We start from the raw sequence: 27,731 nt of genomic DNA on the forward strand, positions 1-27,731 counted from the left end.
CAACTTCTACCATCAGGAAATACTTCCTAATGTTCAGTCACAATTCTTATACTTTTCATTTGAACCCATTGGTTTGGGCCCTAACCTCTGGAATGACTGAAAATAAATTTGCCCCATCATCTACTGTATGTAAAAGCCTTTCAGGTATTTTAATATGGCTATCATATTGCCTCTTAATTGTCTTTTCTCCAGACTGAACATACCCAACGCCTTCAACATTTCCTCAAAGGCCGTGGGGCATGTCTAGACCAGTTGTTATCCCGGGGATCATCCCTGCGCATCCAGATGACGCACAGGGGATCCCAGGAGCAGGGAGGGATGATCCCTCCATTTCCCTGGGATATCGGCAGACCCTTTTAGCCCGACACTTCCCGTGGTCTCGAGATCGTCCCAAGACCGTGGGAGGTGTGGGCACCCATCCCGGCTTCGTCCCACCTCCTCGCGAGTAAACTTGAGGAGGTGGGAACAGGGCACGGAGGTCTTCAGAGTGCCCATCAAGGGTGGGGGGGAATGTGTTTTTTTTTTTTAAAAAAAAAAAAGCTCACTTTTAGTTGGAGCACAAGTGCACTCATCCTTCTGTAAAAAAAAAAAATATGGCGGGTGCGACATCCCTCCTTCCTCCCAGGATGTCGCGCACAGGTCTGGACAAAGGCGAGGATCTCGTGAGCAGAATATCATGAGATCCTTCCCCCTCCCCCCTGGTCTAGACATGCTCATGGTCTCCAGACCCCTCATCATCTTTATCACACTACTCTGGACATGTTCCAGTTTGTTAATATCCTTCTTAAACTTGGGTGTCCAAAACCATGACACAATACTCCAGGTAAGGTGTCACCAATGCAGAATAAATTGGTACCATTACTTTCTATGATAATAATAATAATACTAATAATAATAATAATAATAATACTAAATTTATTTCTTACTGCAACCTAGAATTGCATTAGTATTTTAAACCACCACATTGCTCTGCTGACTCAAATTTAGCTTATGGTCTACTAAAACCAAGAAATCCTCATAACATGTACTGCTGTCAGCCAAGTATTACCTATCCTGTATTTGTGTAACTGATTTTTCCTGCCTAAATGCAGAACTTCACATTTATCTCTGTTGAAATTAATTTTGTTCATTTGGGCCCAGTTTTCCATTTTGTCAGAACTATCTTGAATCCTGTCTCTATCTTCTAAGGTAGTAGCTACCACAGTTGGATCATCGTCACATGTGATGGACCATCCCCTCTACTCCGTCCAAGTCATTTATGAAAATGTTGAGCACTGGGCTTACAAACAGAACCCTGTGGCACCCCACTTTTTCTCCAGGTTGATGTGGAGCCATTGATGAGCACTCAGTCCACCAACCTGCTACAGATGATGGACTGGGCAAGCTGTATTTCTCTGTTGCCTGCCTGTGAGCAGTAACTATGCTGACTTGGAGGTTTTCAGAGATGCAGCCAATCAAACTATTTAAGCTACAGAAGACTTCTTGGCAAGCCAACTTTACCTGATGAAATGTCTTGTCTATGAACAGTATTAATGGTGTCCACCTGATGACTTAAGGGGCATCCTATTAAGGAGCAACTTATTTAAACTACAGAGGCTCAAGGCTTGTATCCAAAGACCCATACAACTAGTTTTACTATACTTTGGAATTTTGTAAGGAGTATAATCTATCCTAAATACAGAATGAATAAATAGTGGTTTGTGCACCAAAAAGGGCTTTGGAATTGAGTATTTCAAAAAGCAGGCCCCTATGCCATAGAGCACTCCTTTTTAAAAAATGTTGGGCGTTTTCAAAATCAGTTTCTGACATGGCATGAGCTTCTCCTGTTCAAAGGGAAAAGGTTTAAAAATCCAATCATCAGCCAGCTGAAAGGAAAGGAGAGGAATTGTAGAAATACAGATGAGATGTGGTGCCAGCTGCAACAGACTAAACTGATTTAAAGACAACAACAGCTGTTCAGCTCTAGGTCTTAGGAGCAACACAGCCTGGGACAGAAGACAGAAGACAGAAAACTTTGCATAAAATAGATGACTGATTATGCGATTGTGATGGAAAAACAGAACAAGTGTGTTAGATAAGCATAAGTTTTAAGTCTAGATTTCGTAACAGTTATTGATTTGTATTCATTTATTTGATAATAATGTGTTCATGTTTGTTGATTGTTCATTGCTCAGCCAAGTATCCCCCATCTTGTAACTGTGCCTTTGGTTTCTGTTTCTCAAGTTCTACATTTAGGAAATAGAAACCAAAGGCACAGTTACAAGATGGGGGATACTTGGCTTAGCAATACTACAAACAAGAAGGATCTTGGAATTGTTGTAGATTGCAAGCTGAACATGAGCCAACAGTGTGATATGGCTGCAAGAAAGGCCAATGCTATTTTGGGCTGCATTAATAGAAGTATAGCTTCCAAATCACGTGAGGTACTGGTTCCTCTCTGGAGAAGAGAAGATTGAGGGGAGACATGATAGCACTCTTCAAATACTTAAAAGGTTGTCACACAGAGGAGGGCCAGGATCTCTTCTCGATCCTCCCAGAGTGCAGGACACGGAATAACGGGCTCAAGTTAAAGGAAGCCAGATTCCAGCTGGACATCAGGAAAAACTTCCTGACTGTTAGAGCAGTACGACAATGGAATCAGTTACCTAGGGAGGTTGTGGGCTCTCCCACACTGGAGGCATTCAAGAGGCAGCTGGACAAGCATCTGTCAGGGATGCTTTAGGGTGGATTCCTGCATTGAGCAGGGGGTTGGACTCGATGGCCTTGTAGGCCCCTTCCAACTCTGCTATTCTATGATTCTATGATCTTCTATACTGCTTCCCATTCACCAAAGGCAATCCCAGGGCAGTGTACATAAAATTATAACTACAGTGTAATATAACTGTAATAAAATTATACATAAAATTATAACTACAGTGTAATATAACTGTAATAATTAAACAGAAGAATTAAGAACATGTTCTGTTTAATTTTTTTTTGTTAATAATTTTAGCCTCTGATAGCTCTTGCCCCCTCTATTCTTAACAAATTAGCACCCACCTTTCATGTTTCAGAGATTCCCCACCACCACCACCTTCTCCTTAGGAGTCTGAAATTTATCAACAGTAGATGAGGTAGCTTTGTGTTTTGGAGGGCAAACCCAAAGATACTGTATTGCAAAGCAGGAAGATGACATTCGTCTCCCACACTTAACATCAAGCCTGCATTGCTCCAAGTTATTAAATTGTAGAGCCATGCTGTATTTTATATGCAGATTAGATTGGATGACCTAATAGATCTTCCCCATCTTTCATTTGAAGGTATAACTCAACACCAACTCTAATGAAGGCTCATGAATATTACTCATTTCCTACAATTTGTCACTGCTAAACGGCTGACAGGTAATTGACTACTCATTAGTTTTTTGATCCCAACAAGAAAGGCCATGACCTTTTGAGTCATTATTAATTAGCACTATTTATAATGTTCAAAGCAGGAAGAATTCAGTAAGGTTACCAAAAAAATCTTGTTCTTGGTTGGGGAACCACTCAAGGGGCACATTTGCATATTATATCATATGAAGGAATGAAGCTGCTTGAGAATGCCCCTGAGCATCAGTCCAACTCACTCAATACTGTGAACGCTGACTCTCAACAGCCCTCTGGGGGCTCAGGCACAGAGGTCTTTCCTAGTGCTGCTAACTAAAATCCTTTTCACACAGATGAAACTGAGATTTGTGCCCTGCCACTGAAACAGAGCCCCCTCCAAAGAACAAAGAAGGATATCACAATGTCATAGCTAGAAAAGAAGCCAGCATTTCAGGACTGTTTACCAGAGTTGTTTTGAATGTGTAAAATTTATACAATTCAAGGTAGGACGGCTCCCCAGGAGGCAAACTAATTCATTCTGTTTTTCTTTAATGCTGCAGAAGCAATACTTTTATTATCCTTGAATAACGTTTAGCTTTTTAAAAAAATCGGTTCCAATGATTCTAATCTTTCTGTATGCACAGTTCCATTGCTGAACTATCTTTACATTTCTTGTTGAATTAAAACTTCTGTCTTTAATTAACCACATGCAAATGCTTGTGTTGTTTCTTTTTTTCTTTTCTTTTTTTAGAAAAATAGGAACCTATCTGAGCAGAATTATTTCAGGATTATTATTTTTTAAAAACCAACCCTTTGAAAAGCACCAAATAGTAAGTGTCTGACATGTAAGAAACAGTCCTGCAGCCACACAGATTTCTCTTAATAATGTTTAACATTAGGGGGCTAAAGGGTGCAACCACTGAGATCTGAGCTCAGCTGTGTGTGTTGAATTGCAGCCAGGATTCATACTCACAACAGTGTATCAGCATTATTAAAAAGGACATCACACACAGACTTCTTTCAAGATTCATCTATAAAATGGCATGGTATGCTAGGACAAGCTGAGCACTGTGGGGGATCTGTAAATATAACATTCCCAACGCTGACTGAGCATCTGACCCAGACTGGTTCCAGATCAGGAAGGAAGGAACAAGGCTTGCATTTTTGACTTCCTCTGCACATTGGATTTCTTTGACTTCCCCTGAAACTGCTCACACAAGTTAGCACTGACTACCGAAATCAGGGGTCCCCAACCCGTTTGGACCTGTAGGCACATTTGGGAATTTAAGAAACAGCTGTGGGGAACACCACAATGGCTCCTATGGATGAGGTGGCTAGTGGGTGGGTGGCTAGTCAAAAGAGGGGAGTGGGAATAGCAAGGCCAGAGGCTGAGAGAGAAGGGGATATAGCAAGGCAAAGAGTTAGGGGGAAGAGAAAGAGTGAGGCTAGGGGCTACAATGGGTAGGGGGTAGGGGAGAGAAACAGTGAGGTAAAGAGATGGAGGAGAGAAATAGCAAGGCTAGGGACAAGGAGGAGGTGAAACAGCAAGATAAAGGGGTGACTGGGAGAGAAAGAGCAAGGCTGGGGGATGGGGAAGGGAGAGAAATAGTGAGGAAAGGGGTTGGGTGGAGAGAAAGAGCAAAGCTAGAGGCTGGGAGTGGAGAGCGAACAAAGAGGAAAGGTTTGTGTGGATGGAAGAAGATTGGATGGGGCCAGGAAGCACTTCCTGCCCACTGAACAGCTGAACAGCAACAGATTCAGGAACAGGAAGGAGAACCTGGTGCCTTAACCCTTTTCAAGTTTTTTTCTTAATTATTAAAAATAATTTTTTGAAGGTGGCAGGGAGTGGAGAGCTTTACGGATGCCATTGGAGGCTCCAGAGCGTGCCGTGTTGCCAGTGGGTGTCGCATTGGGGACCCCAGACCTAAATCCCCTCTGCATGTTTTCTATTCTTCCAGCAGATTATTCCAGACCATACACCTATTGCTGCATACCCTAAAACATGTACCTCATTTCACAATAGCTGAAGGAACTTCACAGAGGAGACAAACTTGACATTGCAGGAAGGTGGTGAAAAGTGATGTGGGTTCTCTTACTATGTATTTTCTTACTCTTCTGTCTCACAGGTATGTTGTGGATTGTTTCAGCTGAGGTTTAAACTTGTTGGGGCTGCAAAGGAGGCAGTCTATTTTAGATGGAAGCCACACACACACACACACACCGCAAAAAAAAGGCGCCTTGATTTTTATTGTACTGAACTGAAAGTTACCCTTTGCCACTTATTTTATATTTAAAAAAGGCTACAGAAAATCAAAGCAAAGTGCATTTCTGGCTTCACCAGTGGGAAAAAGGTACAAGAGCTATGTAAAACATAAGTCCATAACAGAGGGCTTAAGCTCTGGCTCCTGACTATACTGGAGTCTGTAATAACTTGAATCTCAACTTTCTACCTCGAACACAGCCCCCCTCATATTGGTAAAATGATCTAAGAGCTCCATCACATCTATTTCCCCCCCCCTCTGGTTTGTCTCTGCCTTTTTTTACCTCCATTTCATAAACGCGTCAAGGGCTCCATCACACACAGTCCCTTTCATGTGGGTTGTTATTATTATTATTATTATTAATTGCATTTTTATACCGCCCATTAGCCGAAGCTCCCTGGGCAGTTCACAAAAACTAAAACCATTCAAAGTATAAAACAAACAGTATAAAAACATGATATAAAATACATGTTAAAAAGTCTTTTCACTTGTTTGCTCTTCCACCACCCCGCCCCTTCTCCTTCTTCCTCCAGTTCATTGGTTGTGGTACTCTGATGGGTGTGGGCTCCCCCCCTCACCCTGGCTTTGTTATCTAGTGATTACTTTTAAGATTTCATCTGGGCTCCATTCAACCAACTAACAAGTGCCTACGACAACGTGCTGGAGGAGGAGAACCGCCCCACCCTCCCCTTTCATCAGCAAAACTCCATTAGTACATACCCCCAACAAAGGAAAAAACAAGACGGGAAAATAATCTAGACTTTCCCCGCACCAAAATAAAACACAACAAGGGGGAGAAGGGGCAAGATGAGTGCAGGACAGAGGCGATGCCATGTGATGCAAAAACGCATACCAGGAATGGCGAGTGTGTGATAAATCACTGATGTGATGGAGCTCTAAGATATGTACGGACTTTATACTGTTAGTTTTACCCTACCCTGTGCCTGCTTACCCTACCCTGTGCCTGTTGGCATTCTCTTCCCCTCCTTATTGTTTTACAATGATTTTATTAGATTGTAAGCCTATGCGGCAAGGTCTTGCTATTTACTGTTTTACTCTGTACAGCACCATGTACATTGATGGTGCTATATAAATAAATAAATAATAATAATAATAATAATAATAATAATAATAATAATAATAATAATAATATATTTTGCAGAACACTCTCAAGACTGCATTTAACCTGAAAAACCATTGTGGACTTCAGTTGCCAATGTTGAAAGGTATGACTTCACCATCTTCTTGTTATTTAAAGAAAAAGGAGGAGGAGGAGACCACTCCCTATTATTACTTTTTTTTTAGTTTATTAGGCTTTGTTCTCACTTGTCAGTTGTAGCAAATATTTACATCAGTGAAAATTTATGCTGAAAACGTTGGGTGAAATCGAATGTTGTCTGAATGGGACTTCTGCTCGTATGATTAAACTTTCTCTTCCTCTCCTCTCTGCAACCTCCCTTGCTCCCCCAAATCTACTATTGAGGGTCCTACAACCCTCCCACGCAGATATGGGGGAGAGGGTTGTAGAAGGGAAGGGGAATCATACCTCCCTTTTCTGTTGACAGAAGCCTTCCACTGGCTGAGGGGCAAGGCTTGGATTCTGCCCATTACCTGTAAACCTGAGGAGGAGAATGCCTGATTGATGTTAGGTGGACGCCAGCACTGTCACTGCAGAACCTGTGATTATTTCAACAGACCTTGTTGAGTGGCTCCAGTGTCAGTGGGGAACTTGCAGCAGGAACATGACATAACCTCATAACTGGAGATTTACATTTGCATTCAGAGCCGCTTCATATATTATATTTTGATCCTGAGAGCCTACTCCACACAAAACACAAAACCAAACCAAATTGAGGTCCTGTCCAGGTGCATTTGCAGACAAAAAGAACAAAAGAAAGTATTAATATACATGCACACCATACATAAATGTTATGCTTGTGTACAGGCTCCCATGTACAAAACATCATATAATGAAACGGCCCTCAGATCCACCATATGTTTATTTTCTAGAGGCAACTTTAAAAAAAAAAGCTGCTGTCACAGTTAAAAGGATGATGGATTTAGTCTGTCCTAGATATCTGATCCAACAAGTTTGGGCTTATTTAACCTACTCACCTTCGCTGTACGTCCAGTGGGGAATGTGGGGAGACAAAGCAATGTGATTGTCCCCTGAATTTACTTCATTACTCTTTGTTGGCCTTGGATTATCAAGTCCTTGAGGGCTATCCACAACTGACAGAGTTTTAGATGGGGAGGTACCTTTCCAGAGATACGCAGTCCCTAAAGATTCCGTTTCCAACGTCTGTTTTTTATCCCAGCCGGTCTCTGTGAGATCTGCATTCCAAATTGCTTTCAGCGGTGTCTTGCTATCCTCTGGGAGCCTGGTCTTAAGTACTTGTGTGATTAGCTTTCCATTAGCTAAACCATCCACTCCATCTGGCGTTAAAGTGGGAGAACTACAATTTATATTGAAAGACACAACTGACCTATGCATTTTTTGGTTCTTAGTCTGAGGCTGACCCACAGGCACTGAGAGAGACTTGTCTACATAATATATTGTACTTGGGCACTGCTGGGAAATACTGAGGTGAACACTCGAAGTGAAGGAAATGGGTGCTTCTTTGTGATGGCTGTTTCCTGGGGGGATCATTCTGTTCTCTTTGTTATTAGGGCTAGAATTCAAGCTGCATTGCTCCTTGCAAAGCTGTGGACAAAGTTCAGAGTCCTTTATTTCGGTGGCATTTTGAATTCGACAACATCCTTGAGCGTGCAAAGGTCCACAGAGCTGATCTAGCCTAATTACACTTGAAGCAGAAACACGGTTCAGGAGCAGCTTACTTCCCTGGCATTTCAAGCAAGAAGGGCTGGAAGCATCCACCTGTAGTTTACTCTTAGGAGGCGAAACGACTCGTCTGGCAGTAATGGTGATGGAAGCAAAACCTTTCTTCCGCTTATGACATTGTTTTTCCTCTTTGCTATCAGAGTCTGTTCCAAATATGTTGTCATCTGAAGATATTTGAATTCCTAATCTTCTGGGAAGCAATATGAATGCTCTATTAACGTTGACTGAGCTATGATTAGCCAAAGATTGGTTCATGTGATAAGCATCAGACTGGTTGATTACAGACCGCATAGGGAAAGCAGCCATACTTTCTTTTGATTTATTCTCATCAATCATCTGTGAAATGAGTATAGATGAAATCGTTTTTGTATTTTGGGATGGCAGAGAGTCCTGCAAAGGAAAAGATCCATACATTTAAAGTGCTCTATGCTAGAAACCCCTAGAAAACGTACATCTAAGAGGGGGCTGTGATAACATCTAATAGTTTTATACAAGCCTTCTTGTTATATTCTGCTTCCTGCAGTTTCACTTCAGGCCGTTTTTAAAAGAAACATGGACAAAAACCAACTCTGAAATGCCTCAAGGAGCGAGAATGAAAATATGACCCATTTCATGTGCAAATTATACATTCAAAGGGCTGTTTGTTTGAATGGTTAATTGATTTGCTCAGTTGGGTAGATGGCCTTGGGTTTGTTTAACAATGTATATGCCAATAGTAACTGTCAATTTCGGATTATAACCTACGCCACACTACGCCTTCATTCCAATCTGCTGAAATATGAAAGCGCTTTATGCACTTACAGCCTCCAAATGCATTGCAAAATGAATTACGTAGGTGGACTGCGATTTTCTGTAGAGTGTATCTGTGGGAGCTGGGTCAGCGCTGTTGCACAAAAGCATCAAATATGACTTGTGGCAGGGTGGGGGGAATTCTTCCACTTTGCCTCCCACAAATAGTACACATATACATCTATGGTTATTCTGGGTCTCATTCATTTCATTAGCTCCTTATTGTTCAACATTTCTTGGCTGCACAAAATATCCATAGCAGGGAGACATATGCTGAGTACTTATTAACAGTGACCTACAGTCATGTTTCTGGCTATGACAATCACCATCTCTTATGACATAAACAGAATTTCCTTTAAACAATGCAGTTACCCTAAGATTGTTTTTTTTTCTATATACAGTAGTAAGATACAACTAACATATTGTCCAAAAGTGGAAAACAAAGCTTATCTATTGGATGCAAGCAGTAAAATGCGTATTCATTAGTCATTTCATCCTTACGCTTTCAAATTTGTCCCTTTCCACAATCCTATAACTCCCTTTCTGATGAAATACAGCATAAACTAACAACAAACAAACCTGAGTCTGCATCAGGATATTTGCCTGTGTTTCGTTTATGCAGGTTCTTATTTTATGCTGCCCACCCAATATTTCTCATAGATACGAGACAGGATTTAAATGTTTGTTTACGCCAACAGTTCACAATGGGTGATAGTGAAACCCAACCATGCCTTGTATAAACCAACCACTCACCTATCCTAGGCACATAGCTGGAGCAATGAGCTTAATAAGAGCTGTTAACACAGCAAAGGACTGGAAAGAGACTAGTCTTCTTCTCCCTGAGTAGACCCTTTCTCCTGGGTAAACCCTGGGTGAAAGAATCATCTGGTAGCCAGGCAGGCACTCCACCAACAACTCCTAGCATTCCACCTGGTCCATTGCTGATGGTGCTCTGTAGAGCCATGGGATGAAGTAAGAGAGTCAGGAACCCTGCAAGGGGATTCCTCAGGTTGCTCCATGTCTTTTGTAAGAGAGCAGTTTGCTAAGGAATCTAAATCCTCCTCCCAAGAGGAGGATTTAGACTTGTTTATGCTGAACCACATTTGCCATTTGGATGCCCATTTTCCCAGTTTGGAGAGATCTTTTTGGAGCTCCTCACAATTACACTTTGTTTTAAGTGCCCTACAGAATTTGGTGTCAAGGGTAACCTTGACTCTGCTCACTCCTAATTCCCTGTCATTTATGAACATGTTGAACAACATTGGTCCTAATACAGATCCCCACTATTTACATCTCTCCATTGAGAGAAATTACTGTTTTATTCTTACACTCTGCTTTCAGTTCTTTAACTAGCTACTGATCCCTAAGAGGACCTCTCCTCTTATTCCATGATGCTAAATCTGCTCAGGAGTCTTTGGTGAGGGACTTTGTCAAAAGCCTTTTGGAAGTCCAGTGGTTATGATCTACTGTAAAGGGAGATCCACATGTTCACTTGCAGAGGGAGGTAGTTTTTTTTCTGAATAGTGTTCCCTCTCTCTCCCTGTTCCACATTGCAAGATGCTTCTGAAATTCCCTGGTTTTTTTAAAAAAAAATCAGCATTCAATGCTGCATTAAATAGTGATGCAGTGCAGTGATGGGTGAGGTGGGGGGGGAGGAGATGGCTAGAAAAGGACAACAGCAAGTCCAGCTATATATGTGAAAATTCTTGGAGGCTCTTTGGTTCACTGTCCATAATCATTTATTTTATTGTTGTGCTGCCTTGTGCAGTATTTATGAAATTGTAGCAATGAATGAGAAATCCCATTTTGACAGCACAAAGTTTTTAAAAAGAATGAAAGAAAGAAGAGAAAGACAGCAACACTACCTCTTACAAGCAAAGAGGTTTCTAAGTGAGAGGGTTATTATAACCATTTTTCCCAGCTACCGAGCTAACACACAAAGTCATAGAGGGCAGTTTGCTTAATTCTGATTTTCTTGCTGTGAAAGTGGAAGCATTAAGGCTGTTTACATTGTGTTAAGCAATGGTAAATTATTATTTGCTAATTCTGGATTGATACCCATGTGTTCCCAGAAGTTATCCAGATAGCCTTTTAACTGGTGGTTAATGCACTGCCCACAAGCAGGTCCTGCGGATAACAGTGCCTTCCCTCATTCGTACTCATAAGAATCACTCTGAGAGCTAGCCCTGCATACCAGTGATGACCCATGAGAAAGTGTGGAGCATAGGAAGATGCCCCTGCCAGTGATTAGGGACCCAAGAATGACAACACGTATGAGCAGATTTACAAGGTGGCAACAAGAGGCTGTGGGAGGCTGAAGTACACTGTGTGGGCAAACAACTGCTGACTGGCCAGCAGCACCCACTGTGGGTCACCCACTGATGAGGCCCTGCCGAAGGAAGTGAACATTGCTTCAAAAGAAGAAGTCGGGGTAAGTCCCCAACTTTTCAAAAGCACAGCGTCGGGGAAAAGCCCCGCGGTGGGTGCCAGTCGGTAGCTGCATTGTATAACTGATGCAGCATCAACACGCAGCCATTGCAGGGCAAACAAGATATATAGAGAGCCCCCAGGTGAGCGCCCCAGCTTTGAGGGAAAGACTGCTGCTATTAGCAGTGCTGGGACAGCACAGAAGATTGGAGGCAGGGATGGGGGCAGGCAGAGGGAGGCTTCCTTCAGCTCTAAGCAGTGAAACCCCCATTCTTATCTCTGAATTTAAATACCCTGCTCTTTAAATGCCTTTAAAATCATAAAGGCATTTACATTTTAAGTACACATACCTTTAATTTTTTAAAGAGCAAGGTACTTAAAGTTGAAATGCCTTTATCGTTCTTATAGCTGACCACTGATATGAGAATGGGTTTTTCCCTGCTTAGGCTGAAGAAAGCCTCCCCACCTTTAGTGAGCCCAATATGAAAGGCTGTGCTTTGCATGCCTGAAAGATGTTCCACTGGGGCTTAGTCCTGAGTAGACATGCAAAGAACATTTCTGCTTGGTGACGAAATGTTCAAATCAGTAAGAACTACTTTGCTGGGTGGGTGGGGGTCGGGAGTTCAGCAAACCCTAGACGTTGGGCTCATGGCTGAAAAGGTTGTGCATCCCTGAAATACACAGTCTAAGGAAAGGGAATTGCCTCCTTTGTTGCCACTCAGTGGCAGCAGCTATTTCTTACACACTGCACTACTTCGCCAGATGTCCAAATTTTGCCTTGCCACCTCTGAGCGAAAGTCTGCTCCAGCTTTTAGTAAGCATAATGTAGAGTCGAGTACAGCTGCTGGACGGTGGCTTCCGCGACAGCATATCGCTGTTCAACTTCTCAGCTAATTACGGGCAAAAGGAGGAGTAAAATCCAAAACAGTTTATCAAACAGCTGCATTTCGGCCTTTAGCTGATTTCTGAGTTATTACCAGAGAAATATTCCATGGGGAACAACCTATAGGGGAAGAGTGTTGTTTAGAAGGATGTTTCAACTCTCAGCATCACCCAAGGAGGCAGAGCCAAAACATCCTGATTTGGCGTGTTGATTGGTCAGATTCATTTGTCAGAACTAAGTTATTAATAATAGGCTCAGTAACCACTCCTCTGTTTATAAACTGATACATGAGCAGTATCAACATCTTTTATTGCCTGGAACTCTTCTTCTTCATCTGCAACCTTGTAACTAGAAAAATCCAACCTGGCAACCAATGTTCCACAAAGAATTTGGAGCTTTGACTGGTTCCCTGCCAGGAACGGATTCTACGTCTTTACTGCTTTTACACTTTCAGCCTGGACTTTCCATCGATTGGACTAACAAAGTGCACTCCCTCCTGGATTTGTCCTTCACTCTGGGCCTCTGTGTGTTGAATCTGGTATTGTTAGAACCTGCTGGTCTGCTCATAGACCATGGAGTATTCTTTGCCATGAACTGAGTACTTTCATTTTTGCCCAGAAAGCCTTCTGGTCTGGGCTATTAGTGACTTTCAAGACTTGTTTTGCCTTGACACCTGTACATTAGAGATTTCCAATACCGACTCTGTTATTGGATCTAATCTCTGCCAGGGTGCGTGCATTTCTAGCCTTGACTGATTCTAAGCCTGTTTCCTAAACAAAATCTGCCAGGAGCCCTTTTTCAGTACAAGCTCTGAGGGGGGGAAACTTATCTACTGCTTGGAACTCCTTGTCTAGTCAATTCCTGAATCCCTGAACTTAGTTTGACTTGGACCCCAGCAATGCAAGATCCTGAAACATGGAACGTCTCCAATAAGCTGGAATTCTGCCTAGTCATGACGTATTAATGTATCCTTGAACCTGACTCAGCTTCTGTACATGGAAATCCTGTATTTGGGACTGTTTCTATTGCCTATGGCTCTTTGGCCTAGTTTATTCTTGAATCCCTGCACTTAGTTTGGTGGGACCCCTATCAGGTAGCACTACTGAAAAAGGAACTACATCATGAACAGTATCTCTGCCTGGCTGTAACTATTCTTGTCCCTAAACCTTGAGCATGGAGATCCTGCTTTTGGGAACATCTCTATTTTTGCTTAGGACTCTAGCCATGATTCCTCTTGAGTTATGAACTATAGACTGTTTTGGAATCTTTCATTGTGAACCTGGATCCCTAAGTGCTTTGAACCCCTAATACTGTTCTAAGAGTTAAGTCTCTATGATTATGCTCTTGCTTCTGGACTGCTTCTTAATCTAAGCCATGGCCTCTTAGCTCTTGAGTTAACAAATTTATCACTTCTAAAATTAAGTGCTGTGAATTCAGCATACAAAAATTCTGTCACTTGATAAACTTTTGAATAAAGCTAAATCACTGAATCTACATCTCTGTCATCTAGTCCTATGGCAAAGAAGCTAGGCACTTCTGACACTAGCCACCACTACTAATAAGACTGCTGGCATATAACGGATCCAGGACTCGCAACAGTGCAAGCTAAGGGAATGAGTAAGGGTTGTTTTTATGCAGTTTGGCACTTGGCGATGGCATTTAGAAATTCTCTCCTGGGAACAGATAAGTGGCAAGATCATTCTCCACCTACTCACTTGCACTGCTTCACTACCCAAGGAACCAGTCTTGGCCATTTAAAGTCAGGAAGAAAAACACAATTATTCTTTCTCCAATAATCCTTTAAAAAAAAAAAAGAGGAGATGGATGGAGCCATGAAGAGAGCTGACGTAGAACTGCCCTGAGTTTCTGACATGTGTTTTCATATTGCAATATGTCAACTGTGAACACAGATCTCTCTTTTGCCTTGAAAAGATTTACTGGCAAGTCTTTGTTGCCTAGTGGAGCTGCACACCAGTGGAGCTGCAGCTGCACTATTCCGAATTGTTGCATCACTGTAATATTTATTCAAAGCATTTCCTCCTACTCTTCAGCTGAGAAGAGTCCCAAAGCAATTTACATGTGATCAATTAGAACAACAACAACAAAAATTTAAACAGTTTTCTTTTCTTTTTAAAAAGGCTATTTAAAGAGGTGCAAATGATACCAGCTTCCTTGTTCTTCTTCCTCTCTTACTCACTGGAGGCTTGATACCAATGGCCTCTGTTAAAATGAGGAAGGACAACATCCTGGGGAAGCAGCAGCAGGAGAAGACAATAACGGCAGTTCGCCTTGCTGGCTCCTTCTTCCACTCCAGCTTTACAGGACACTTGGGACAGCACCCAGTGCTACCACTAGGGTTCCGCTGAGTATGTTTCACCAGCAGGACCCACCTCCAGGGCAACACCAGAAATGACCCAAACGTTAGCGCCACCAACCTCTCCCATTCTGGAAACAAGCATTTTGGCTTCGTTCTGGTTGTTTTAGGAAGGTGCTGGCTTCCAGCTGCACCAGCAGTGGGTCCCACTAGCACACAGGCAGTCTTGGACACTGCCCTTAGCTCTAATGGGTTCTGTGAGTTGACCAGGGGAGCAGTCCCAGCTGGTGAATTCCCTGCCGATTTGGTTGCACCAGTGTAACAGCTCAATGACAGCAGGATTCTTGTGTTTGATACTATATGTATCTACCATGGAGCTGGTTTCTTAATGTTACATCAAAAACAGGCCTCAAGAAAAGAGAAGCCTCCTTAAGACAAAATGCCATTTTGGACATTTGCAACCTGAGCCACGGCAGCTTTTATGCAAGATGGAGAGCCCATTGGCTTTGCTATTTACTGCTTTACTCTGTACAGCACCATGTACACTGATGGTGCTATATAAATAATAATAATAATAATAATAATAATAATAATAATAATAATAATAATAAAACCTGCCAAGCCCCTGGACTTGTAACACTGGGCCAGTGAAGTTTTTCAAGAATGTGTTTTTTCCTTCAAGCATGTTTAGTGCTTTATCTTTCTCAAGAATGTGGAAAGTATATGAATTAATAAATAGGTGACCAACAAAACTGCAACATCTTAGCTGCCACTTTACTTGGACTTTTCTGCTGAGTAAGTGAAATCTGACTAAACACAAAACAAATGGCAACACGCTGCATACAGATAAATGATCATTTTTTAAACCTCAGTGCATTCCGCTGACGGACATGGAGGCTCAATGGAAGCTGCTGCTTCTCTTCTTTTTTCCTTACCTTTGTCAAGCTTGACTCTTTCTTTGCTGCTTTATTATACTGAACAATTCTGCATGTTTCCCAAGCATGAGCTCCATACTGATTTTCTCTTTTTCCTAGAGAAAAAAGGTGAAAGATAATAGGCTACTTGCAATAACATGAAAGCAGAGTGAAATAAAGTTCATTTCTAGGCATAAGAGCACCACCGACTAACAGAGATGATCCAACAGGCATTTGTCTCAGAAATTATGGTATCTCTTTGCTCACATGTGAAGTAGTTAAAATCCCACTGGGAAGCCCCTGCTGTCATTTCTAGGTCTGTTACTAAGACACTCTCACTATGGAGCAAAAAGATTCTTTTCTCTTAAGGATTCTCAGTGGATGGGCTTTGTTTCAAATTCTGTGTCTGAATAGCTACCATATTTTACAACAGGAACAAGCACACTGTCAGAGCTTTACAGCGCAATCCTAGATGTATCTACTTAGAAGTAAGCCCCATTGCTTTCAATGGGTCTTACTGCCAGGTAGGTATGTGCATAGGACTGTAATCCATCTAGTCCCATGTGTTCTCCACAAGGTCTCATCTAGAGAGATGCCTTTGCAAGGCCTCCTGCCTTAGATCTCAGCATCTCCAATTAGAAGAGAAGTAAGCCTGGAACCTTCTGCACACAAAGCATGCACTCTGATATGGAGCTCTAGTCTCTCCCCTCCCCTGACTCAAAGGTTCCTCTAAGTCAGATTGATTTGCAACCTTGGAAGGTCTTCCCCCCTCTTCCCATAGTATGCAGCATGGCTGAATTGCTTTAGCAATCTGTATTGTGTCAGAATTTCATCTCTACAGCATAATGCTCTTTTCATTCTTGCTGGGTTGTATCCAGTGTTAGTCCTCCTTAGAGTAAACCCATTGAAATTAATTGGACTTAAGTTAGACTAACACTGAATACAACCCATTGTGTGTTGGAGGACACTATTGCTGGGGTGTGGGTCCATCACAAGCGTAGTCTGGATGTGGGTAGAATGACTAGATGAGTCAATATCAGGACTAGGCCAGGGCTGAGATGATCATTCAGTCCCTTGAGGCCCTATGACCCTAAGCATGTATTAATACATTTACCCTCTGCCACAGCTGAAATCTGGAGAACCCTAGGATAAATTGCAAGAATTGGCTATGATTTATAAACTATTTTGGCAGTATGAAGAGCATGGTGTGATTTTAAGCAACATTCCGGAGGCGGCTATCTCAGACAGCTTATTTGGGATGTTATAAAAGAGCAGCAAATGGTTAATTATTTAATTATTATTGTTGCATTTATACTGCAACAGAAGGGAAAGAGGTCCTTGTGGGATTTTCTGCCTCAGTTGCCAAACTAACTTGGTTGGCCTTGTGTACGGGGCAGGGGGAAGGGGCGTTTTCAGCTTCCCCTCCGGGAACAAAATGGCTTGGTCCATTCCAACTCTGCTTGTGTGCCATAATATACATACACGTTTTCCCCAGTATGAACATTAACCTTGATATTAGGGGGGTGGGACATGTGAAGTGTGTCAGCACTGATATGCCAAGGCCCACCTCAAAATCTATAATGGGCAGGGGCTGGGAGGCAAACAATAAATTACTTAATCTGCTCTTGCTTTTGTTCCCTGTTGCTAAAACTGTAATCTCCTTGGAGAACTGAGCTGTCTCATGGCTCAGCTCTGCAAAGCTCTTAAGGATACTATATGAATACTAACACTTCTGTACTCCCAGTCTGTCTATTTATTTCTCAGTCTGTCAGATGCTTAGAAGACTTTGGGAATTTTATAAATAATAGAAGCTGCAAGGGCCAGGGCTGAGCTGGGCTGGAGGGGTTGCTCACCTTCATAGATTGCATGGATCATATTTCACTTAAGATTTAGAGACCACACAAGGCAACTAAATTATAGATTCAAAGGAAGCTGAATTGTCACAATTAAAGATCTTGAACGTCTCCCAAGTAGACAATGCAACTTTTCAGCCTTTCACTACTCTGACAGACGTGTATCAGTAAGACCTTATGTAGGATGGAATGTTTACATTACATGTTACCATGACACTTGTACTGAAATTCCATCTTCAGAATGTGCATGATAACAATAGGCCATCATTTTGGTTTGGGTTTTATGTTTCAGGAAACTTTTATAGCTAACAGTGAATCCTCAAAACTAGAAATTGAAATGGAACCTCAACCGAATGGCAAACTCCTCCCCCACCTCTCTGGCTGCCACATTTAGTAAATTGGGGTGTGGCCTTTCAGGTGTTAGACTACAACTCCCATCATCCCTCACCATGATGGTTAAGGCTGATAGGAGTTGCAGTCCAACATCTGAAGGACCACAAGTAGTTCACTCTTGAAGTAGATTAATACATCAGATTAATCAATGTTGAAGGGTGCCCCCACTTAATTTAAGAAAAAAAGAATATAATCCTAGGAACAATTAGGAATAAGCACCATTTTTATTTATTTATTTATTTATTTATTACATTTCTATACTGCCCAATAGCCGGAGCTCTCTGGGCGGTTCACAAAAAATTACTTCCAAGTAATTATGTAAAGCACTGCACCGTAAGCCTTTTTAATTCATAGAATCATAGAATAGTAGTGTTGGAAAGGGCCTATAAGGCCATTGAGTCCAACCCCCTGCTCAATGCAGGAATCCACCTTAAAGCATACCTGACAGATGGTTGTCCAGCTGCCTCTTGAAGGCTTCTAGTGTGGGAGAGCCCACGACCTCCCTAGGTAATTGGTTCCATTGTCGTACTCCTCTAACAGTCAGGAAGTTTTTCCTGATGTCCAGCCAGAATCTGGCTTCCTGTAATTGGTCACTAGCCCTAATATTCCACCCCAAACCAGAGCAGAAAGTGAACCATTATTTGAACATCTATGTTGGATACAAAGGTGAGCAGAACAACAAAATAATCGTATTGCTCGTTCAGATAGATAGATACGCTCCTGATAAACTCATTTGCCCTCTGCAGAATTAATCACGAGTACATAAAATATTTGTGAGAGTTTATGCATATATTTTGAGTGTATTCAGGTTTCCGTACTGTACTCCCTTTACAGGCCGGGAAACCACATGCAGAAGAGTCTTGCTGCTTTATAGGGTGAACTCCATGGTAGCCTACTGTGAAGATAAACAACCTCGTGGAAGAACAGGGAGACAACAGCTTTTTGTGTACTCCCTCATGCTGTAAAGCTCAGCATGTCTCTATTGCTCTCATTAAAACTTTTTGTTGCTAATGTGGACCTAAAGACCAGCATCTGTTTATTTCAAAGTGATTTCCAATACAGACAATTTGGGCCTGCGGTGGTTAGGCCTGCAGGGTTCTAGACAGCACAGGGTACAATCCTAGTGTTCAAACTCTGATGTAGAGGGGAGTCTGGCATCATGGAGAGGAGGATTATGCACCAGTGTACAAAAAAAGTAAAAGAACGGATTGTTTTAAATTTAAACTCTGCATGGATTCCCCCATCATATTACATTTTTCAAACAGCAAGCAATAATCCAGGATTAACACACAGTTTCCCTGTGTTCGTTCCATATTCTCCCACCCCACCCCCACTGTATTTTCTGTCCAATGTGTCTAACCATCTAGTATTCAGATTAAATAGAATATCATAGTGATATTAAACTGCATTAAAGCTGAGACCTAGGGGCTGCTTTGCACTTTTCCAAGGTCCAGCTTGAAGCACTTCAAAAGCCTAGAAAGCCTTTGCAGGAAACCAAAATTGAGTCTGTCTACTTTAGCCACGCAAGGCCCTAAAATACTTTTTTAGCACTTAGCAGTTACACTTCAGGAGGTTGGACAGTTGTTTTCTCAACTAAGGGAGGTTCAGTATGAAACTAAGAACTCCTAGTTGAGTCCTACATTCTGCTGTAAGGTAAGACCGTCACACAAAGATCTATTACAGATTTGTTTATGGGATATAAGTGGAAGTCTTCCAGAAGCAAAGTCCAGATGTCAAAATGGCTGACCATATCTCAACTGCCTCCATGACAAGGAATCAATACAGTAAAACAAATGGAATCACTTGTGGAAGAAAAAGAAAATGGAAAGAAGAGGCTTTCTCGCTAATTCTTTAGCTCTAAAATTAGGAGTGCAACTCCTGCTCAAGCTTGAGGCCTGGAATGCTCCTTTGGAAGGCTTTCCTCCTCAATTTCAGGCTGGAGAGGGAGGGAGGGCAGTTGTGGATAGTCAGTAGTGAGGAAAAAGTCACTCCACCTACACAGATAAATTCTCTTTTACTACTTCTGTAGTACTAAAAGGACAGGAATTCAGTGTGAACTCTGAGCAAGCAAATCTCTGATTCAAATCGTATTGTAACCAGGAACTCACTAAAATAACAACAACCTAGTCCTGCACATTAACAGATTCACCACATAAGGAAAACGGAGGCATGTTTTTCCCCCTTATGTTGAAGCCTAGGCGTTTTTGCTTCTGTTCTAAGGAACATCATGAGATCCATTAAAGGGTCTTGTGCATCTTGAAGCAATAGCTGACTGACTGCAGAGATGATTACAGGATCAAATGTGAAACAGACAAATGAGCTCTGTTCAGCTATCAAAAAGCCAGACATTGTAAATCCTTTGTAGTAGGCACCATTAGGGGCCAGGTTCCTATCAGGGGGTTACCAAGAATGTTATTGATTTCCATTCCATTTACAGAAGGCTCTCAGCAGAAAGAAATGCCATGTTTTGCTTTGTGTAGCCATCTTGCTTTATGGTTATTTAATTAAATGAACAACCCTCTTTATATCAATGAATTAGTCAATCAATCAATGAAATACCAGCAATACACTGGACATCCCAAAGCTTTTGATAAAAGTAACCTCTCGTTTTTCATTTCTCTATTTTCATTTTAAGTGTGCTTTGGTTATTTCCTCATTCAAGTGGACCTCTTTAAGCCTAAAAACCAACGCTAAAGCCAGAAATGGGCTACCTGCAGTAGTGAGGGTTGCCTTCAAGTTGACCAGCTTGTAGAGTGTGGGAAGAAGAAAGAAACAGCCAAATATACATGTTACACACAAACCGGCCAGCTGCCCCTTTTCAGCTCGAAAAGGTACTTCAGTGACTCGGAGCAAATAAGCAGCATGGGGTAGTACTTAAGCCTTTTCTCCCAGCCATTTTTCTGCTCCAAATAAACTCCCAAGCAACTTTTCACACACACATTTGAAAAGCAGATTGTGGGGGAAACGATTTGGAACAGGCAAGTGGTGTGTTAGGAAAGGGTTAAGTACTGCCTTCCTCACTTATACTTATTCACTCTCAATCCCATCCCCGGGTGGCTTTTCTTTTTTTAAAGGGTGTTACGCAGGATCCATTACACACGTTTGCATGTATTGAATAGTCTGGCCCAAAAGAAATACAGAGTACAATACATTCCAGTGATCCCATTAAGGGCCATTATCCCACTCAAACGCATTACAGCAGTCCTGAAGTGCAACCATATACTTGAGAAGAAATAGGCAAGGTAAGATACTGAAAGATAATATTATTCTGAATAGGTTCTTTTAAAAGAAAAGCCATTGGAAAGCATTTGCTTTAGTTCCTAAACTGCCATAATAAATAAGTTCTCACAGTTTGCATTTAGAAAATTAGATAAATGAATCTGATGCACAGATTTCAGAGATAATATACAGTCTTCGACCATTCAATATTATCTCGGCTCTATGCATGCGCTGCAAGATGAGTTCAGGACCAAGTTGCAATTAGCACATGCAAAAGAAAATAGGCCTCGTAAAGGACACAGGCAGCCAGAGTATGTCATGTGTCTTCCTGAATCCATATATCTTATTGCAAGGAACAATGTTTCTTGAGAATGAGAAAAGCCAGCTCCAGCCTCTGTAGATGCTAACATTACAGATGCAGGGAAGTTTTAAACAGGCTTAGTGGTAGAGCATTTCCTTTGCATGCAGAAGGTCCCAGGTTCAATCTGTGGCATCTCCGGGTAGGACTGGGAAAGAGCCCTGCCTGAAACCCTGGATAGCTGCTGCCAGGCAGTGTAGACAATACACAGCAAGATGGACTAATGGTCCAAGTCAGCTTCCTACAATCCCAGTACACATCCATCTGTTATAGCCTTAATATAACTATATAGCAGTGGGATTTGCGAATCAGCCAAATTTGAGCTTGCCAAAGTTCTCGAAACTCCATCTCAAAGTTAATTCTGACTCAAATCCGTATCAGATTTCAAGGTCTGTTTGGTCTTTGTGCATAAATTCCATGCATATTTCCATTCATATTTCTCCAAATGTACGCATCATTTGTGTGCATCTTTGAAATGTACACATTGTTCTCCCATTGTTTAAAGTGTACGTCTGCACATTTTTCAAATGCAAAACAGATTTTCGGGGGTCCGCGAATCACATTGCAAGCTTGGAAATGTATACACTTTGACAACAGATTGTGTCCAAGTCTGTGTCCAGTCCGGAAGGTACGAACTGGGTAAATCCTAATTTTTTTAAAAAAATGAAACAAATTTGTCATACATCCCTAAAAGCACCACTTGAAACTTCACATGTAGGGCAGGCTGCCAAGATGGTTATGTGCCCCATTCTCTCAGAAACCACACACCCTCACACCCATAGATAGCATCCAACCTCTAAGCTCAGAACTGCGATAGTCTTCTATGTTTTACTCTGTACAGCACCATGTACATTGATGGTGCTATATAAATAAATAATAATAATAAATAATAATAATAATGTGATTACATATGCTCATGCATCATATGCAGTCATGAGACCTGAAATCATTGGCAAATCTGTATGCTATCAGATAACTTATTCAAGCTAAACCCAGTTTTCTTCCACTAATTTCTTGACTATGAATAAATTCTTTTATTTTTTAACAAGGTTTGGGATGGGAGAAGACTTCGTATCCAATGGTGTCATTCCACTAGTGGGAGGGAACGTCTGGTGGAAAGGATTTCCCTCTCCCCTTGTAGCCCCCCCCCACATCCCCATATCGATTCTGGAGGGTTGGGGGATCCTCCAAAGCAGATTTGGATAGCACATGAGGAGCTGCAGGGGGAGGAAAGGAGTCTCATTACATGAGCAGCCTTCTGCTTGTATGAAAGTTGGATCCAACCCTTTGGGAGGAAAATCAAAGTATTGTGCAGCAAATAGAGATTACTAGATGCTCTTATTTCCTTCTTTCTAGTTTCTGAGCCAGAGAATCAGATAGGAGCCAGACGTATTTCAGTATTTTTCCCTGCCACATAAAGGAGAGAGACTTGCATTCTAAAAGATGCTAAACACTAGGTGCTAGCTACCAGGGCTGGCCTTATCATTAGGCACAGTGAGGCAGTCACCTGAGGCGGCAGATTCTAGGGGTTGCAACAAGGTTTTGGAGGAGAGATCTGTTGGCCACATGGTCTGCTGTGCATGACCTAAGCTAGCCTGCTGCCTTCAGATGTGGTAGAGGATGCTATTGCATTGTCGGCGTTGAAGAAAATTTCAACTGCCATTCCAGTTGGGTTTTGTACATGTAATGGGAAGTGGCACTACCCTGACCTTCACTTCTGGCAGCAAAATATCTGGATCTGGCCCTGCTAGCTATGGTGTTTACATACTGTGTACGTGGAAGTTCAGAAAACAAACCACCCCCCGAGACATTTTTGTTCTCTCAGGCATTTTAAATTAAATGCATTTCTTAGACCTGATGGAAAAGGAAGCCACATTTTGAATCACTGCAGTTGAGTCATCCATTTTGCTAACTAAATGGGTTTTTAAGTTGTAGATTTGGAAAGTGTTATTTGTTTTTATTATGGATTTTAAAAACAGTATTTCATGGTGCTACAATTCCTGGGACACACGGAGAGAGGAGAGGTCTATCCTTGGAAGGGGAGACCCAACATTAGAACTCATGTCCCAGCTGCCCTTACCTGTCTGACATCAGGGAGGAGGGGGGAAGAGGGCAGATCAGTGGGCAGTCCCTGGGCATGCTGGGAGAGGCTTTGGATTTTTAAGATCCAAAGCCTTCCCCGCCTCCAGCCCTGCTTCCAACATTGGGGGGGGGGGGAATGTCAGCCTTGGAGGTATCATGAATAATGTCCCTCCCAATGGGAGCAAAATCTTTTTTTCCTTTTTTAAAAAAAGGAAAACAAGCCCCCCCCGCCCCCTCATCCACCCTGCCATGCTTGCACCGATAGAGCTTAAGTTTTTTTGAGTATCCAATGTCAGAGCACTCCACATCCCGAGTTATGATTGCCCTTCTAATTATATAATTGTATTTTATTGTAATTTTGTATTGTATGTTGAGCAAATATATATATACCCGTATTTCTTTGATTCTAAGATGCCATCGATTGTAAGATAAACACTAATTTCAGTACCACCAACAGAAAAAAAGCTTTGATTCTAAGAAATATTAAATGCACCTGTGATTCTAAGATGCACCACATTTTTAGAGATGTTTATATGGGGGGAAAAGTGTGTCTTAGAATCGAAGAAATACGGTATATGAAACATGTATGAACTTAGACTGAATTGTAGAATTTTCAAAAGAGCATTATAGCTCCCTCCATCGTCTTTGGGCAAAATGTTCAGTCCTTCATTAGAGGACAAAACGTTCAGTCCTTTCAAGCTGAATTGAACTGACCGGTCGTGTACTTGTGAAATTTTTAGTCTGGATATTTCTATGAAGAATTAAACCCATAACAGGACAGTTTGTTTATGATCTGTCTTTGCCAGGCATGTTTTGCTTTAATCATGCAATACACAACTATGGATTGGTTTAATCTTGGAAATCATCTATTTCCATTTCACTGCAATAGGTTAGGAAACACAGATGATTTCCAAGATTAAACAAAGCACAATTGTATAGCAGTAAAGTAGAATGTAAGCAGATTTTGTGCTTATCTTCAGTTTCAACAAAAGATAGCTGGTAATTGCTTTTTTATAACTTGAGCTTTATATTTGAAAGTGGAGAGCATAGCAAAGCATGCTATCACAGCTTAAATACTAAAGCTGCAGATCCTTAACTTTCTACTCCGACAGTGAACGAAATCAACTAAATTTCTCATTATACACACACACACACACACACACACACACGGGACAAAGGAAGCCACAAACGACAATGTTTTGGGTCACCACCAAATCATATCTAGCTTATAATCTGCAACTGGAATCAAAATAAGTAAAACTTCTAAACGGTTAGCCATTCTGCCCATATCTAAGCAGGACAGATCATGCAAAGCAACAAGTCTAGCTTTTTCAAGTAGCAAGAAACCTGTTGCTTAGCAACAAGTAAAATCCTCACAATTGTATATTCTCTTACACACACAAACCAAAGAACCCACAATCACTGTATTCAAAGATGAAGAAACAAAGCATGGCTGTAGAGAGGTAAGACAAATTTTATCCATTCACCTTCTTAGGGACTTCCCTTAGGCATAATTCGCTGATCTCCTCATGAAACCTTAAGGCATTTCTGACATAGTATGTAGAACTCAGATCCCAGATTTGTTGCAATTTCAGATTTCACCATCAAAAACTATGGGTGCATGTTCCTTGTTTTCAAAGGAGCTATGCTAAATCTGGGGGTATGTATTGGTGACTTCTCTCCCACACAAGGCCCAATCGGGACAGGGAGGGAACATTTTGCTGGGCCCCAGAGATCCAGTGGCATCCAACCCTGGTACAGCCCCATTACTGTGAAGGAAAAGATTTGAGGCTAAATTAGAGGTAGACATATCAATCTATTTCAAGTCTGTGTCAGTTTCACATGTACTCATTCATAAATCTATTTCATCACATTTCCCATTTTTTCTAAAACTCACATAAAAGTTCATATGATTCTACATTTCCCCACACAAAATTTCATTTTTGTATGCATTTTAACCTAAAATAGACATTTCTATACACATGAATGGAAGTTTTTTGAACTATACCGCAAAGTTCTTAGAAGCGTGACAACCGAAGGATAAACTTGTTCTAACCTATATATTAATTGGCGAAGTGCGAATTAGATTGGTTTGCTTAAAAATGCGGACTGAAATCTCCAGCATCCCTCAGTTAAATTATAGATAATGCTTGAAAATATTTTTGGAAATTTATTTCACTATATCCATGTATCTATTGTCCAGATCTGCCAATCAGAGGCAGTGTTAGAGCAGAACAAGCCACAATCTGAACAGAAAGAGTACCTGTGCAGTGATATTAGACCTTATGGTTAGGGAGAGAAAAAAGAGAGTTGTGCTTCCCTATGGGACACCATCTCTCAAGGACTACCAGTCCCAGAGTTCCTTGTGCTCAAGCAAGATACCTGGTAGGAGGAACAAAGCATCATAATAACTGGGGATAGTGGGACCTATTGCTGCTGATAGGATTTACAGGCCAAAATTATGTGTGTGTGACTATCTGGCGTACTAGTTCACAAGAATCATATAAACCTTTCTGAGAATTTCCCATGTGAAATGTTGCATCTGAAAAAGATATATCTTCAAGTTTACTTTTGGAAATTCCACTAATCTTATTAAGAGAGCCAGTCTATGGTCCCTGGGTGAGCGTCCCAGGGACCATAGGATGGCTTGTAACATCCTTTCTGAGGTCAGAGACAGCACTCTGGAGGCAAATCCAATTCCCCCTCTTCCGCCCACTCACAGCCAGTGCGGAAAGAACTGCACTGGCTATCCTCTAGAGTTGGAAAAGCAATCTCAGAGGAGGAGGAAAGGGGGGCGTTCCAGTGGGTGGGGAAGGGAGGAGACCAGAAAGGCCAGGATATAAGTTATCCTGAGCCTCCTCCAGTCTCTTTCCCTCCTCTCCTCTGAAGCGCCCTTGCTAGACGAGCTGAAAAATCTGCATAGTGAAAATACAGGACGTCAGAGGCATGATTGCCTCCGCTGCTCTTCCCACCCTGCCAGCTTCAGCCCAGCAAGGCATAGGAATCATGGAAGCCCCTGAGTTTGGGGGATTCCAAGCAGCTAGGGTACAATCAAAAGGATTGTGCCCTAAATGAGATTCTTTTTAAAAAAACACATAACTGCAGCTAATTTTCAGTGAAGTGAAGAGCCCTATGTCTTCCACCTGCCCCCACTGTCATAGGTTGTGGCAGAACCTGAAAGCAGAGCTCCATCACACCAGCATTTTATCACACTCTCGTCCTGCCTGGTTTGCCGTTTTGAAACGCGATACTCACACGACATTGTGCCTGTCCTGCAGTCACTTCCCCTCTTCCCCTCCATTTTCCATCTTTTTCTAGGATGGGGAAGGTGCGATTTATTTTCTCCATGTGAAACAAAAGTGCCCTTCCGTCCCCATGTATTACCCTCCTCGCACTATGTTGCTTTTGTTGGGGGCAGTCCTGCTGACAAAAGAGGAGGGCAGGGCAGTTTTCCTCCAGCTTGCTGAGTCTGTCGGTCAAATTAACAGACTTGCGCTGAGCTGGTCAAATGGACTTTTGCTGCTCTAACCCCACCCTCATTGCCCACAGAAACAGCACCCAGCTGATTAAACACTGAATCAGTAAAATGCTAGACAACAAAACCAGAACAAGCAGGGGAAGGCAACCACATCCATCACCTGACAAGAACCAATGAACTGGAGGGGGAAGGAGAAGAGGCAGGGTGGGGCGGATGCAATAGCGGGAGAGCAAATAAGTGAAAAGAAAGTTCACCGGTACAGCATGAAAGGGACCAGCGCTTGCCGCGCTAATGAAACGGAGGTGAAAATTGCAGGTGCATACCAGGAAAAATTGTAGGTGTGATGGAGCTCACATTCAGCAAGCTAGTTCACCAAAAGCTGCAGGTGTTCTACTACTATATTACCTAGTTATTTTATCTACAAAATCTGAACTTGCCAGACAAATTGGCTTTGGGGAGACAATTCATGATTTTGCAATGAGAAAGGTCAGAAAGGCAAAGCTTTAAAGTGAATTTATAAAACGTTTTCAACTGTATTGGTCCACTGGGACACTAAAAACAAAACAAAAAA

At 41.9% G+C, this 27,731-nt stretch overlaps 1 protein-coding gene across 1 annotated transcript in view; it reads right to left on the reverse strand.

Moving 5' to 3' along the window:
• Window positions 1–27,731, reverse strand: part of C8H10orf90 (chromosome 8 C10orf90 homolog) — a 110,377-nt gene that overhangs the window by 49,801 nt on the left and 32,845 nt on the right. Inside the window, exons 2-3 of the mRNA XM_063132808.1 lie at window positions 15,799–15,893; window positions 7,724–8,840 (exon numbers count right to left, since the gene is read on the reverse strand). Coding sequence (XP_062988878.1) covers window positions 7,724–8,840; window positions 15,799–15,893 — 1,212 coding nt within the window. The remainder of the gene's footprint in view (window positions 1–7,723; window positions 8,841–15,798; window positions 15,894–27,731) is intronic.

Source organism: Elgaria multicarinata, chromosome 8, assembly GCF_023053635.1.
Source record: "Elgaria multicarinata webbii isolate HBS135686 ecotype San Diego chromosome 8, rElgMul1.1.pri, whole genome shotgun sequence".
Lineage (NCBI taxonomy): Eukaryota > Metazoa > Chordata > Lepidosauria > Squamata > Anguidae > Elgaria > Elgaria multicarinata.